Source organism: Euprymna scolopes, chromosome 19, assembly GCF_053919585.1.
Source record: "Euprymna scolopes isolate OS-2025 chromosome 19, ASM5391958v1, whole genome shotgun sequence".
NCBI classification, from domain to species: domain Eukaryota; kingdom Metazoa; phylum Mollusca; class Cephalopoda; order Sepiida; family Sepiolidae; genus Euprymna; species Euprymna scolopes.
Genome location: NC_136500.1, coordinates 148,206,659 through 148,224,382, shown reverse-complemented (window position 1 = coordinate 148,224,382; position 17,724 = coordinate 148,206,659). Strand labels below are relative to the sequence as shown.

Genomic DNA, 17,724 nt, shown 5'->3' with positions numbered 1-17,724 from the left:
AATAACAATAATAATGTTTTGACCCTTGACCCCGCTTGCCACAGTTAACAGATACTACGCTATGATCACAAATCTACACATTGATTAAATAAAAAGTTCTATGTGAAATTCGGTATGAACTTCCGAGTTTATATCAGCCTAAATGTTCAAAAATATCAAATCAAATCGTACAAAAATGAAACAATACATTCACAAAACAGTTTAAAATGATATTTAACGAGAAATGATCAAATTTATTATTTGACGTTTCTGTATTTTTGAGATGAGGATTCGTTATTTGTATTATTCATTGGACTGCTGTTCTCATCTTGAGTGCGATTGTAACAACGTTTTGGTCGATATAACCTCTGACCTTCTTGTATCTTGTCGAACTCGGGAATTTGGACGGAATTTCAAGCGGAACCCGTTATTTACTTCACGGGGGTAGTTTATTATTTGGATTCTTCAGACTACTATTCTCATCTTGAATGTTATTTTCACAACGTTTTGGTCGATATAACCTCTGACCTTCTTCAGGTGTATCCTGTTGAACCCGGGAATGTTTCTGTTGAACTCGGGAATTTGGACGGAATTTCAAGCGGAACACGTTATTTACTTCACGGGGGTAGTTTGCTTCACTACCCCCGTGAAGTTTATTATTTGGGTTCTTCAGACGACTATTCTCATCTTGAATGTTATTTTCACAATGCCCTTAACGTATTTGTTCCAATTCATGTTGCCTGTGAATGTTAAGATGAGGAAAGTTCTTATTTTTCTGGAATGAAAATTTGACCAAAAGTCTTAAACTTCAAGAATATATCAGCTATAATCAAAAGATAGTCTTTATGTCTCATCTATGGTTCCTACTCCAAAATGTGGAGAATGCTGAAGAGATGCAGAAACTGTTAAATAATCCTGTCAAAAGGTTACGAGTCTTCAACATTAAAACTGACCTCGCATCGTATTTTGAGTGTACGTATGGCTGTTCTAATTGTGACATGTGTAAAAAATTGTGCTTATCTCTTGCTGACCCCAAAAGCCATTTGCATAAACGTGCAAAACCTATCTTGCACCCCAATGATGTCACAACAAACAAAACTGATCGGATGTGCCAATTCTGGTTGGCCTGAGGAGTCACCTGTAGACATATACAATTTGAGGAGAGAATAAGAGAGGTGGGGAAGGACATGAAATAAAGAAGGCGGCCACGCTCGAAACCAAGAGGACAGCCACCATGTATAAGGTAGATAGGGTTCCACGGTTGTGGTGAAGGCAGTTCATCAAAAAGAAGGAAAACTCTGATAACAAAACAAAACTCTCTTTGATGATGGGAACCTGTAACTGGACTTTTACTCTCATCAGCTAACAGGGCAGATTAGGTTTCTTCACTTTATTAAGGCAACCTAACTAAAAGAAGGTAAACTTTAAAAATCTAAGAACCTGATATGGAACATTCGTATGATATGAAACGAAATTGGAAATTAAAAGACGTTTCAATTATACCAGTCATCATAGGAGCAACTGGGCTTATGAAAAAGAACTTTAAAAAGTACATAGCAAGCATACCCGGTGAACCAAGTGCAAGTGAAATACAAACGATTGCACTAAAAGGGACGGCTAGAATCCTGAAAAGATCTCTTGGTTGGACTCACTAAAATAGGGGTAAATGTCAGACATCTGGTTGGATGTCCCATCCCCTAGAAGAAAAAGTTTAAGAAAAATGAAAAAAAAAAAAAGAGACAAACCACTCAAAAAGTGGATTGTGTGCTATGCAAGGTCAATTCCATTGTAAAGCAATTCTACTGTAAAGCAATTCCGTTTTAAAGCAATTCCACTGTAAAGAAAGTCATATACGAGTACCTTCCAAAGTTTCTGTTTTTGTCTGTGTATTACTCCTTGGTACACAAGAGCACAAAACCTGAAAAATCTCTGAAGGGTGATCCCACTCGAAACCAAGCAGAAAGTCACTATGTGTGTGCGTGTGGAGAGGGGCTTGAACGCTGATGCAAAGAAACGTTTTCTAAATCCATTTTTTTTTTTTTGTTCCAACTATTTCCCCATTTAATTTGTTTTTCAAAATTTGTTTTGACTTTTAGTTTGCTTACCTGTCTCCTGACCTTATGGGTTCAATCTCAGAAGTCATCTTCCTCTTTTTCTTTCGGGTAAGTAAATACCATTTTCTCCATCACAACAATTTCTTTCATCATTATAGTTATGAAGCTGGGCCATTTCTCACGCTAATCAATTAGACCCCAAATTCATAATTCATATTCATAATTGAAAACCAATAGCTTCTAATGTGTGTGAGATTAATATTGTAAGATGAAATAATTTGCATATAGTGTTGCAAAAGGACATATCATTAATTAATTACTTGTTTTTATTTTTGTCTCTTCAAAAGATATCATATAAATAAAAGATATCAAAACCAAATCAATAAACAAAAAATACTATAAAAATTAAATAAACAAAAGGTATCGTGAAAACAATTTAATAAACAAAGGTATTGTAAAAATTTAATAAACAAGATATTGTAAAAACAATTTAATAAAAAAGATATTGTAAAAACAATTTAATAAACAAAAGATATTGTAAAAACAATTTAATAAACAAAAGATATTGTAAAAACAATTTAATAAACAAAAGATATTGTAAAAACAATTTAATAAAAAAAGATATTGTAAAAATTTAATAAACAAGATATTGTAAAAACAATTTAATAAAAAAGATATTGTAAAAACAATTTAATAAAAAAGATATTGTAAAAACAATTTAATAAACAAAAGATATTGTAAAAACAATTTAATAAACAAAAGATATTGTAAAAACAATTTAATAAAAAAAGATATTGTAAAAACAATTTAATAAACAAAAGATATTGTAAAAACAATTTAATAAAAAAAGATATTGTAAAAACAATTTAATAAACAAAGATATTGTAAAAATTTAATAAACAAGATATTGTAAAAACAATTTAATAAACAAAAGATATTGTAAAAACAATTTAATAAACAAAAGATATTGTAAAAACAATTTAATAAACAAAAGATATTGTAAAAACAATTTAATAAACAAAAGATATTGTAAAAACAATTTAATAAACAAAAGATATTGTAAAAACAATTTAATAAAAAAAGATATTGTAAAAACAATTTAATAAACAAGATATTATAAAAACAACTTAATAAACAAAACATATTATAAAAACAATTTAATAAAAAAAGATATTGGAAAAATAATTTAATAAAAAAAGATATTGGAAAAATAATTTAATAAACAAAACATATTGTAAAAACAATTTAATAAACAAAAGATATTGTAAAATCAATTTAATAAACAAAAGATATTGTAAAATCAATTTAATAAAAAAAGATATTGGAAAAATAATTTAATAAACAAAAGATATTGGAAAAATAATTTAATAAACAAAAGATATTGGAAAAATAATTTAATAAACAAAAGATATTGGAAAAATAATTTAATAAACAAAAGATATTGTAAAAACAATTTAATAAACAAAAGATATTGTAAAATCAATTTAATAAAAAAAGATATTGGAACAATAATTTAATAAACAAAACATATTGTAAAAACAATTTAATAAACAAAATATATTGTAAAAACAATTTAATAAACAAAAGATATTGTAAAAACAATTTAATAAACAAAAGATATTGTAAACAAATTTAATAAAGAAAAGATGTTGTAAAAAATAATTTAATAAACAAAAGATATTGTAAAAACAATTTAATAAACAATTTAATAAACAAAAGATATCGTAAAAGCAATTTAATAAACAAAGGATATTGTAAAATCAATTTAATAAACAAAAGATATTGTAAAAAACAATTTAATAAACAAGGGATAATGTAAAAACAATTTAATAAACAAAGAATACTGTAAAAAACTAGACTCCTGAAAAGATCTCTTGGTTGGATTCACTAAAATAGGGGTAAATGTCAGACATCTGGTTGGATGTCCCACCCCCTATAAGAAAAAGTTTAAGAAAAATGAAAAAAAAAAGGAAGACTGTTGAAATGTTTTTTGTTTGTTGGGTGTCATTTTTTTACAATTAAATTTTTTTTATTCTACTTGTAGTTTTCTCCAATTAAAATGTTTTTGTTTTTTTGCTTTGTTTGTAGTTTCTTTCAAATAATGTTTTTTTTGTTTATATTTTTATAATTGGAATGTTTATTTTTGTTTATATTTTTATAATTGGAATGTTTATTTTTGTTTATATTTTTATAATTGGAATGTTTATTTTTGTTTATATTTTTATAATTGGAATGTTTATTTTTGTTTATATTTTTATAATTGGAATGTTTATTTTTGTTTATATTTTTATAATTGGAATGTTTATTTTTGTTTATATTTTTATAATTGGAATGTTTATTTTTGTTTATATTTTTATAATTGGAATGTTTATTTTTGTTTATATTTTTATAATTGGAATGTTTATTTTTGTTTCGTATATTTTGTGACTGAATTGAAATTGATGTCTTTCATTTTTGTTTCTCTTTTGTTTAGTTATGACAGATTTGTGGTTTTGGCTGTCTTTGCTAGCACCATGTTGGCCCAACTCGGAGCACTTTTTATTATTAAGGAAAGGTAATTGTTTCTTGTATGATTATTCGCTTCTTCATTGGATGTGGCTTTGATTTTGTTTCATTTACATCAGAATGGAAGGCGAGGGAGGAGGTTAATATTTTAGTGTCTGCCAATGTTTTTTTTAATACTCCTTTTTACTTCAAACAAGGAATACTGTCACTTGGAACGTTTAGGGGGATACTATTTGGGATTGTGTCTAACAGGGGATTGTGGGGAGTTGAGCAGTGAGATGACTGTTCACATTACATTTAAATTGCAGAGCAACAGCAGACAAATTCCAAAGTCTAGCAGTCAGAATGAGGGAAACTATTAGAGTAGAACGCTTTCTGATATGGAGGGACCTCTACAGTGAAGAGGTGGGATATTGCTGCTTGTCGAATTAGTTAAAGAGGCACAAGTGCTATGAATTCATAGAGCACATTTCATCAAAGTACTTGTAACACAAGCTCAGATATGCGACATTCAAGTGATGTGGCAGTGGTTGGAGCTTTGGTGATAGTGTGAGATGTATTGGTTTGAGACTCTTCTTGAACCGTATCTAAGAGTAAGAGATTAGTAGTAGATGCACTAGCCCATATGTGGCAGCAATATACATGGCTGAATTGTGGTTTTGTGTTGGTTAATTAATAACCTTTGTTAGTTAATTATGAAGTAAATAAAAAAAAGTGTACCTTTCTTACTTAATCAATCTTCATATGGGAAGTTATATCAACAGTTGCAAAAGAAAACAAATCAATTAATACTTAACATTTTCTCAGCCTTTACACACAGGGACATAGAAAGATAAGTCTGTTTATTCACATGATGACATACACGAAGAGAGAAGCACACTTCGTACAAGTGTTTTTATAAGATAGACTTTCACTTTTTAATTAAAATTGGTGCACCCTTTTGGTTCTTGAAATGGTAATGTAGATTTATTTGTCAGTTATATATACACATATTTGACGTCCAGCCACACTGATGAGTTTCAAAAAGCAAAATGTGTCTGTGAATAATATATATATATATATATATATATATATATATATATATATATATATATATATATAATTTAAAGGAGATTAGAACAATAGTCTAAAGAGCTGAGTGTATTTTAATGTAACAGTGAAATTACTAGTTTAATTAAAATACAGGAAAGAGAAAGTGCTTGTTGTAATTTAGATATATAATAAGCTCGATAGTTAAATGTCCTAGAGCTAATTCAATATTAAGTAATGTGATTGATAATTTAGATGTTTGCTATAGCTTTTTACCTTATTCGATAAGATAAAAAGCTATAGCAAACATCTAAATTTTTAACCATAGTTCCTGATTTCAAAAAGCGAAAAATTAAAAGATTCATCTGCCTTACTTTTAATGCTAGGTTTATTTATGGTGTCTTTTAAATTCAATAAAAACCCTTCAAAATTTGCTGACGAGGAGACCTTGCTTATTAAAAAACTATATGTAATTATTGTACGTAACTTGATGTATACCACAATAAAAAGCATTGTTTTCCGAAACGATCGTACAGATAATTGATTTTGTTGTTGTTCCTTCTTATGAAACGGATTTTTAATTTAATTATAATTTGATTTTTAAATTTTAAATTATCAATCACATTACTTATATATATATATATATATATATATATATATTAAGCTGGATGCCTGGCGTTGATATTTTAATTTATGCAGATTGCGTATGTATTATTGTAGAATCGATCATCTATTTATTATATATTACGAGTAATAATTTGCCCGGTGAACTAATTCGCAAAAAAAATATAAAAATAATAATGATAATGTCGTTCATCAAGTTCCGTCTGTTTACAATATCATGTCAGCTGATATTTGGGCTTGATGATGAATGCCCTGGAAAAGTCACTTCTAATTAATGTTTGATTTTAAAATATGCTGACAAAGAAATGATTTGCAGCGATTTTAAATAGCACCTCTTATTTTATCATAAATTGAACTCCTTAAGAAATAAAAATAAAATGGTGAGGTACACCAGGTCTTGAACACGGGATCATTCGATTTGTAGTCGAATGATTTACCACTGAGCTATATCTTCAGATGACAAGAAATTTGCAATTTTTTAAGAAGAAATGATTTGTTGAGATTTTATTTTATTTTTTTTTTTACATAGGCATCACCACTTATGAAGGCCAGGAGGTCACTCGAGGATAAGGGTTAAAGAGTGTACAGTAGAAATTGGACAATATAGTAATCGTTAGTAATAGAAATTCGGTAAATTTGTTAACTTATATGGAACGGCTCATCAAAAACTTGTTTACGTTAGACTTGAAGACAACCATATTGTAGTCAGCTGGAAAGCAGGAGACAATTCCATAGGCGTGCAGTTCTAAGAAAGAAGCTTTGCTTATGGAATCTACATTTAGGTTTAGGCACAGATAAAGAGTGAAGGAAATTATTGATAGTGTTTTCTGCTAGACGGGTTTTTCTTGTGAAAGTTTGACGAGGGGAGGGACCATAGATTGGAGCTCAGCCAAGCACTTGCCATGAAAATAACAAAGCAGAGACAAACTCGCAATATCTTTTCTATGAGAAAGAGGTTGCAGGGAAGAGAAAAGGACATCCTCTACAAAGCTACGAAGTCTATTTTGAACTCTATCAAGGCAGGACAAGTCCTTTGTAGCAGCTCCTGTCAAGATGTGGCAACAGTACTCCATCCTTGGACGTACCTGGCTCTCATATAGATAGAGAATTGCATCAGCAGTGAGATATCTACTGGATCGATAGAAGGATCCCACCATTTTTCCAGTGGCCTTGGCAATGGATTTAATGTATGTGTTCCGTTTAAGATCAGGAGTAATGGTCAAGCCCATAAGTTTGTCAAAACATGAGGCCTCCCCAAGACGAGAGTCATTCATTTCAGTTGATGCCAGATGGGGATCAGAGCATTGCTGATGTAAAGATAAAAACTTTTAATGCATCTAAAGCATTAAAGGTAACAAGCCACCTCTTTCCCCATTGTACCATTTGCTCAAGATTAGAGGAGAGAAAATCAGAGAGAACTTTGTCATTTACAGTCTCAGATGTGCTACCATAGATAGTAGTATCATCAAAAGAAGACTGAAATACATATCGGGATCAGTAGGAGAAAGGAAATGGTCTCATGTCGATGACGCCGTGTATAGGGAGACTTATAACATAAAAAGTAAAGAAATATTAGATAATTTTGAAACATGTTCATGAAAAATATGGTAATAAAAAAAACATCCCAATCAGCTTTTGGGGAAAAACATGTTTTGAACAATTGAATTTTTTTTTTTTTATTTTTGAATAAAAAAACAATTATTAAAAGAAAAACAGTAGTTTTTTATTTTATTCAAGAAATGCACTTATTGGGCCGTGCTGAAATAATGCCATTCTTAACATGGGGATGGGAGGGTGCTGTGTACCTATTCTGTACTTTCACCTAACAATTTAATAAGAACAGGTATCGCAAAACTTTAATTGAGCTTGAAAGTACTATTTAAAACTAGTGCGATCAATAAGTGCACTAGCATCAAATAACATTTCAGTTTGTTTCGATCGACGACATTTTATGAGAGGTACGTACACGTTAAAGCTTTTTGTTTATTTTTTCTTATCGCCACAAGTGCTGATTTTGACTTTCACCAATTTTCCTTTAAAAAAATATGAGAAACTCTTCAAACATTGGGTGAGGTACTTAAACCATTAAAAATAATGACGGTAACATAAGTGCATAAGCACCAAATTTTTTTTTGCTTTACTTTCATTTTGTTTGTTTGTTAAATCCGACAAAAAATAAATAAATAAATAAAAATAACAAAAGAATATCGTAAAACTTTAAACGTGAAAATAATATTTAAAAATAGCGCGGATTCCGTTTTGACTTTCAACAATTTTCCTGTTTATAATTACATAAACTCTGGCAAAAAAAAAATATTCATCCCCCCCCCCCCCCAAAAAAAATCATAACAAAAATCGGCGAAGTTTAGATAAGTAGGTCCCGCAGACGAGCCTCGTTCTGACATTCGGAAAATTAGGTTAACAACTGGTGAAGCTACCGAAAAGTAACCATTTTAAATGAAGATGAATACAAACAGTATTTTTAAAATTAATTTCTTAACTTTATTTAAAAACAAAATGTAAACATATATAAACAAAATATTTTAGAAAATAATTTCTTAATTTTAAATAAAAATTGATTGTAAAGAATTAAAAAAAAAATAATTATTAAAAAATATTGCAAAGTGTTTACATAGCTGGTTCTTTAGGATAATAGGGATGCCTGAAACCTCCCTTCTAAAACAAAAAAAGCTTTTTTTACTATTTTAAAACGAGAAAAAGCTTTTTTTACTATTTTAAAGGGCTTTTTTTGTTTTTTAAAGTTTGAAACACAAGTAGTGGCAAGTAAACTTAGAACAACAAGTGCGCATGGCAGAAATTCTTCAGGGTTTAAATGTATTGTAATGCTTTTATGGTGGTCGAATAAACGTTTTTCAGCCGCCATATTACTTCCTATTTACTTGCCTCCCCACGAGGGCAGAGTTAGAGACAAGGTCGGGTTTTAATGTAGAGAAGCATTTATTACTAAAAAACGAAATGGTGAAATATAAAAGCAAGTTAAAGAATTAAAGAAAGGAAAAAATTCAAAGAAATTTCGAAACTCATTAAGATAAATAAAGATTACCTTTAAAGTAGTTAATAAAATTCTTGTACATCATATCAAATATGTTATGAAAAGTTCTATGACGTTTTATCATAAATTTTTGAGAGCATTAATTCTTACTTAAAACAAACAGTTCAACTTAAAAATATAAGAGAATCGTAATGAAAGAATCGTAAATCTAGAGTATTTTTTAACAATGCGATTCCGATTCCTCCCAAAATATACGATTCTTACGATTAACGATTCCTATTCTGATTAATCGTCCCATCACTAGTTGACATACTGTAAAACAAAGCAACAAATGATCATTCGATTTTGCTATTTAAAGTGCTGTGAGTATTCCAAATTCCAGTGTGAGCAACACAAAACAATGTTACATGCTTCTCATGTCAATTTGATCGATAGGGTTGACTTCAGTCATGTTGCACTAAAGTTACTTTGTACACATCCAATCCAGATTTTCTTTGCTCATCCTCGTGCCTGGAGTATCCATACTGAAGTGGAACTCCCCAGTCACTTGTACATCTCCGATGATAATCTTAGTTTTTTACAATTTTTCTCAGTAACCCTCAACTGTGTTACATCTGGCACTTATGGCAACAAAGGTCATTAATCTAAGAGAGGTAACGAATAAGCAGAAATACGCATATTTTAGGATGTTAAAATAACTATTCACGCAATAAAACAATTTTCATTTTTAAAAATTTAAATTCCTAATAATTATGATACACTAATTTATATTTCATTTTATCCTTTAAAGTATTTTTTTTTCATAAACTGCTTCGGCAATTTCCGAGACTTTTTTATTTTCAGCTGGTTGTTTTCTGTTTTCAAAAACTGCTTTGGCAATTCCTGGGACTAGCTTCATTCAGCACTTGTGGAGACCAAGTCTTTATTTTTTTTTTTAATGATAGTTAACCCACTTAGATTAACAACCCTGTTCCCATAAATGCCTTACATCCAACCCAAGTCCTCCTGCATACACCGCCTAGTATTTTCAAATGGGTAACCATTGGATACTAACCAGGCTGAACATTGCTTAACGTTGGTTATCTAATGAGAACTCGTATTTCAATGTGATTATGTCATATCTGAGGTATCCATGCATGTTATGAAGTTGATGCAGAAGGTGGCATGCTGTACATGGCCAAACAATTTGAGATGTGAAATTTATAAGGCTTACAAAATTCCACCAATACTGAAGAGATTCTCTCACCTAGTTTTTCAATATAAATCCATCTAATCATGGCACAGTCATTATGCAAGCCAATAAAAAGCCGTATAAAAAAAAATTTAATAATGCATATTTCTGAAAATATTTGGTTTTACATTTCAGCGTGGAACGGATGTTACAGCAACCCGAGATACACACGTAAATATGATTTTGTTTGCATTTCTTTTGAGTTGTATGAAAATGTTTGTTGTATTTTTAAAATATATTTATTAAAAAGAATTTCTTTTTTTTTTTAAATAAAAATAGAAATAACTATATTGGAAATTTAAAACGGAACCTAATGTTTGTTACGAGTTGCATTGTCAGTGAAAAAGATTAGGAATAAACAGAAATTCAAAATAGGAAATATACGACACGTGTGAATGGATAGAGAAAAAGAATTTTATTGAACACGAGCAAAGAATTATGGGATATTTACAAACAAAGGGAGATAATAAAGAAGACAAGAGTTATCGGACTTCTAACCATATTGCCATGGTCTGAATAGATATTGAATACAACTGTTGCTTTGGCTTGATTGCACTGATTTCTCACTCATTTGAGAAGAAGCTCAGTGGATAAATCTGGCCTCCTCTGATGAAGATACGCTTTTCGTGAAATATAAAATAGACAGATATAATAAAAGAATCTGTGTGTGTGTATATATTAGTGATGGGACGATTCCAATATTTTTACCGATTGCGTACTAAATTATCGATTCCGATTTTTTATAAATCTCTAGGTATTAAATCATGAAGTTAATATTTTGTCTCGATTATCGTAAAAACACGTTAGATGTGCATGTATTTTCTCAAAGGTAAAATCCAATTTGTGTGGGGATGATCTAAAGATATTGTTATTACTGATAGTTTAAAATCAATAAATCAATAATGATTTTATTATTACTATCAACTGGTGGAGATTTTGTTTCAAAGTTTGTAAAATAAAAAAGATAATTAAAGGAATCGTTTTGGCATTGGAAACTAGACTCAATTTTTTCCAATTCCGATACCCAAAATCGTTCCGATTTTTCCAATTCCCGATTCCATTTAATCGTCACAACATTAGTGTATATATATATAAAATAAAAAATTACAATTAAATTTACCAAAATGATCCAAGATGGTAAAATTAAAATATATTATAAATATTAAAGAATTAGTATTTATAAAGTTATCTCAGCCAGATGTAAAAGCTTGATAAGACCAAATAGGAAATAGAGCTTATAATACGTTAAATATGTTTTTAACTTTTTTTCAAAGTGTTTTTTAACATGTTTTATTAACTGTTTTCTCGTATATATATATATATATATATATATATATATATATATATATATATATATTGTTTTGTTTTGGTTTTAGCGATATGTTTTGAATGAATTCAATTATTTACGAAAGTGCATTTTTACCTAAATGCGAGTTGGGAATGATTTTCCCTTTTAACCAATTTGGTACCCCCACATGGGGAGCGGTATATATATATAATTTTTAAAATGTAATTATATTATTTATACATTATTATTTAGATACAGACACTCTGATGAGTCGTAGACAACGAAACACGTGTCAGTGGATAATTACATTTTAAAAATAATATATATATATATATGTATATATATATATATATGTGTGTGTGTGCATGTATATGTATGCACGTGAGTATGTTGGAATGATTTTTGCATATATAATATAATATAATAATTATATATATATATATATATATAAAATAAAAAATTACAATTAAATTTACCAAAATGATCCAAGATGGTAAAATGAAAGTATATTATAAATATTAAAGAATTAATATTTATAAAGTTATCTCAGCCAGATGTAAAAGCTCGATTAAACCAAATAGGAGATAGAACTTATAATACACAGTTAATAAAACATGTTAAAAAACACTTTGAAATGAGTTAAAAAAAATATTTAATCTGAAAAGGAAACACTAGATAAGTGGATAGTCCTTAATCCGCGGAGTTTCGAAGAAATACTTTCCTTCTCATCAGAGGGTAGGAATTAGCAAAATGCGGGATCGGATTTTGCATGCATATATATATATATATATATATATATATATAATGTTGATCTTTTTTAACAATAACAGAATGATCGCCATATTTTTTTTTAATGTAGACAAATAAATATATTATTTACTTATAAAACAGTTATCTATGGACACATGTTTTGTTGTACCACGCCTCATCAGCATAGCTAACTGTACTATAAATCTCCAACCATAGGTACTATAATCGGGTGCGAATACCTTTTCACCATGAAGCCCCAGTTGAAATTATGTGCTATTTTTATTACTTTTAAAGTTATGTTGATTTTTTTGTTAATAATGATTAAATTTGTTATAAAGCATCTCGTCCTAGGATATATATATATATATATATATATATATATATATATATATATATTTAGTGGAAATGGTAATTAATAAAAACTGAAGAAAGTGCTAAATACTTTGTGCTGACGATATATATATATATATATATATATACACACACAGGGTGTCCGTAAAGTTACTATACAGACACGCTGTAATATATTAACAGTACAGTAAATTTGCGCTCTTCCAAAGTTAGCTTGCGTGGCATGCTTGATTAAATAAACCTGTAAAAAAAAAAATATTAACTATTAATACAAATATAACACAATAAAACAATAAGACTGTATAGTAACTTTACGGACATCCTGTATATATATACATATATATATATATATATTGAACTTGTCTTAATAGTCTTGAAACAATTGTAACTAACGATGAAATACACTATTTATTGCTATCAACCCATTCTTTGATGTCTTTGTTTTGTTAAAACAATATACGAATGCTCAATTATGAAATATGATAATTTTGTAGCTTACTGTTTAAGTCATTTTTTTGCTTGAAATTCATTGGTATGTGAACGATTACTAATTATATAAACTCAGTAAAATTCGAATACTACAAATAAAACTATATATACAGGGTCTCCTTTCTGTACACAACTTTCTGTACACAAAATACAACAAAAATAAATATTAACTATTAATACAAATATAATACAATAAAACAATAAGACTGTATAGTAACTTTACGGACACCCTGTATATTTATATCATGCCGACTGGGCAGGCAGTAGCTGTGATTGGATAGCAAATAGGAGCAGCATGGTCCACATTCTTCCGTCTCAACTGGCCTCTGTGGCTCCCAATGGGAAATACCATTGGACATCATCATGCGATAGTGAGGACCGTCCTTCTCTGTGAGATGTGACCTCTGGAAGTCTTCGGCAACAACTGTCTTCTCAGCATTCTGTGTTGCCACTGTGGAGACCGTGTTCTGGTTTCTATTCTCCGCCAAAGACTAAACCTATATTCCCTTCCATTCATCCTTTTTCAACGACTTCTCTCATGGTTTGGACATGCAGCTTGTCGACCAGATGAAGAGCTCATTGCATATCCTCTTTCCCTTCTCTCTCAAATGTGCTGTTATGCTGCTGGAGACCAGTGCGATTTTAATTAAGGACAACCTGGTGGTAGTATCTGACCCATAAGTTGTTGGTCTTTGGCGATAAAATCGGGAGTGGTTACCCATTTCTTACGGCCTGGCACATGATCGATGAAACTGGATTGCGATGGTTCGAAATGTAGTCTGTGCTCGGGAGGAAGCTGGCTCAATCTGACCAGGATTATAGTATAGAATATACAAGTATGTATATTTAGGCAACATTCTTTTCTTTTCTCTCTTTTTTTTTTTTACGAAGGAGTCATCTCTTATCAAGGTCCGGAGGCCACTCAAGGATAAGGATTAATGGATGTACAAGTGGTCAAAGGGAACATGTTGTAGTCATCATTGGTAGTGGAAATTGGATCATCATCATCATCATATCTTATCACAATAGAAATTAACCCATCGCATGGCGGTGCTGTTTGCCTCCTTAAGGTCTTGGTTTGAGCAATGAGGACCCAATCGGCAGTTTTCCGTAAGGTGGTGCATCATGTGTACCTCTCCACATGGACATAAAGGTGAGGTGTCTAGGCCCCACTTGTGGAGATTGTCTTTTGTTTTGCCTTCTTTGGCTCTGGCTCTATTTAGAGTCACCCAGTTTTTTCTACCAAAGTTTGAATCCTGGGGGAGTGTTTCTTTTGGGTCTGGTAGGGCTTCATTTTTATTCCTGCTGTTATAGTCTCGCCATCATTCCAGCCTATAGGAGGCAGCTTGCCTGGAATCGATTTCCTCTATATTGATGAAGCTACTGCGAGATTTTAGTCTTTGTCTCACTGATTGGTGGCCAAACAGTGAGTGCCTGTGGTCGTTAAGCTGTTTGTACCGTTCTATTCTGGTGATGACTTCTCGCCTGATATGTGGTGATGGAATACCAGTTAGGCAGAATAGAGCTGGCAAGGGAGTTGGTCTTAGGGCGCCAGTTATGGTCCGGTATGCCTTGTTCAGCTCTACATCAATTTTATGGGCATGACATGATCTTGCCCATACTGGGGCACAATACTCCGCTGGTGAATGGCACAGTGCGAGAGCTGTTTGCCTCAGTGTTTTGGGGTCGGCACCCCAATTGCTGGTGGCAAGCTTACTGAGGAGGCTGTTTCGTGATGACAGCTTGCCTTTCAATTTGGTAATGTGTTTTCTAAAAGAGAGTGTTCTGTCCAGAGTTACCCCCAGGTAGACTGGGAAAGGTTCATGTGTAAGCATGTTGTCATTCCACATGACTCTTAGTCTTCGATTTGCTTTGCTAGCCCAAATGATACAAAACTCAGCATTGGTGAGCATAATTGAATGTCTACTTAGTAATCGACGTTTCCATGTTGAGATGGATGGAAAAAAGAGTAGATGGTTTATCCAAAACAATGGCCTCCCACAAGGTTCAGCTTTGGCTCCAACCCTATTCAATATCTACACTAACGACCAACCACAATAACCAAATATACAAAGATATATATATGCCGATGACCTATGCATCGCCACCACAAAGACTCTCTGATGCCCTAGCCACTCTCTCTAGGTACTACAAAAAGTGGTACTTAAATGCAAACAGAAACAAGACCCAGGTTTCATCTTAATAATTAAATTGGATTACTTAAGGGGATAGCTCATCAAGAATTTGTTCACGTTTAAGCATTTTTTGTTGAATAACGCAGACAGTTCATGTCTGTTCATTCTGATTTGAATCTTTCCCAACCTTCTAATTATTTTACTTGCTTCAGACAAGAACTGGCTGATGTAATTTCCATGGTTACTGTAGATCCCAATACTTTTGGATCTGCCTCGATTCATCATCAGGGATAATTAATTGAACTGATTTTAGATTATTCATAGAAGTTTCTTTTATATATTATTAGTGATTCATTTATTAAGTGCATTAAATTATTCTTATCATTATTACAAGCATTTTAGGATGTTATTGCTGTTAAAGAAATTTATTTTATTGATATTTTGCTTTTTTAGTTTTAATTAATAATTCCAATATTTCGAGTTCGTGATTATTATTAGTGCGTTCAAGAATAGAAGTGTTGTCTACTAAAAGTTTTCTAGATTGCAGCTGAGGGCAGGAATGTTGATTAGTAAAGTGTTTAGCAATGATGCTGTTTTCAGAAAGATGCATGGTTAACCTGCTTGATAAGATCATGGTAGGCAAACCTATGTATATGTTTTTTCCTTCACTATTGGAGACAGTCTTCTAATGGGCATTTAAGCTCATATACAATCTTCAACAAATTATTCAATGAAAAAAAAATATATATCCACATAAAATTTTATTACGAGATATAATATTTCACGTATTAATTTTCAGTATTTATTTCAATAGTGCTCAATATGTGAGTTAGGGTTATGAATATCTATATGAAAATTAAGCTACACAGAATTTTCCATGTTTAATCCTTGTTAGGATTTGTCAGGCTATTGTATGGAATTGATATAACCGTTTTTTTTTGTTTTTTTTTAATATATTCATGTGGTGTTGGGTTTGCTACTTAGCTAATCAGATTCTTTGTTATTCCTGTGTTAATTTTCATTAGCCAATGGATGTGCATTTACCAGACTTGTAACTCACATTTTTCTTTGTTTATTTTTTGAGGGAGTAGATCATTTTTCTTTGTGTACTAAAACGTGACCTAGTTTTAATCTGGGTATGTTGGGATATATCTGCTTATATTTTTGTGTATATTAGTTTTTTATTTTTTAATTATTATCATTATTATTACTATAATTATCATTATTGTTATTATTGGGCTAGGACAACAGCATATTCTTTTCATTATTTTGACTCTCGAGTGTGTATCCGTTAATATCTTATATGCTTTTATATAGAGTGATGTGGTTCTCGGTTGATTAACTGTATCGGATATATACTTGAGAGTCAAAACAATGAAAAGAATATGCTGTTGTCCTAGCTCTGTTATAGCGCTAGTTATTATATCTCCAACTATACCTCTCCTGAGTCGACATTGTTAAATACCAGTGGCAAGTGAAGTGTATGTACAAGGTGACTGGAAACAAGTGCCGAGATAAGCGGAGAGCACATACAGCGCTTAGAATTCCCAAATGGTCACCCATCTAGTACTAACCAGGCTCAACGTTGCTTAACTTTGGTGATCTGATGAGAACCGGTGTGTCAACACGATTATGTTGTATGCACCTCCTGCCACAAAAAATTCATGCACAGGCACCCCTATGTGGGTATCCATGGTCTGTCAAAGAAGGAGCCCATACCCATACTAGTTATTATATGTATAACTTAATTGACAAATATTATTGACTTTTTGGATTTTACTACAATCAAGTTTGAATTGGGATTTCTTCTGTTTTGATCCTAAGGAGTATTACTTTGTGGATTATTTGTTGTGTTCAAATTTAACTGACCTTTTTTATTTCATTATAATCCGTTCAGACTTTGGATTCCAGATTCTTTCTTAGAAAGTAAAACTTAATTTATTGATGAAAATAATGGACAATTAACTTAAGAATTTAAAAAAAAAATGTGTACTTATGCAGTATACGGGTCGCATTATCGTCTATATAATCCAGGCAGATTATATAAACTGCCTGAAAGTGGCGAATGAAAATTTGATTTCTTTTTTTTTTTTTTTTTTTTTTTTTTTTTTCAAAAAATGCTGCTTATGTGTTAAGGTGCCAAACTAAAACTTAATTAATCAAAACAATAATCAATGTTTAAAACACTAGCAAACAATTAAAAATTAAGGAAAAAACATTTATAATCAAAACAATTATCATATGGTAATTTCAATGAAAAAAGCTAGTTGTGTAGT

At 30.8% G+C, this 17,724-nt stretch overlaps 1 protein-coding gene and 1 pseudogene across 1 annotated transcript in view; one reads left to right on the top strand and one right to left on the bottom strand.

The window, feature by feature from the left end:
* Positions 1–17,724, top strand: part of LOC145240043 (zinc transporter 6-like) — an 88,577-nt gene that overhangs the window by 24,976 nt on the left and 45,877 nt on the right. Inside the window, exons 6-8 of the mRNA XM_080103631.1 lie at positions 2,076–2,141; positions 4,507–4,587; positions 10,571–10,606. Coding sequence (XP_079959757.1) covers positions 2,076–2,141; positions 4,507–4,587; positions 10,571–10,606 — 183 coding nt within the window. The remainder of the gene's footprint in view (positions 1–2,075; positions 2,142–4,506; positions 4,588–10,570; positions 10,607–17,724) is intronic.
* LOC145240411 (5S ribosomal RNA) lies at positions 16,975–17,091 on the bottom strand (annotated as a pseudogene).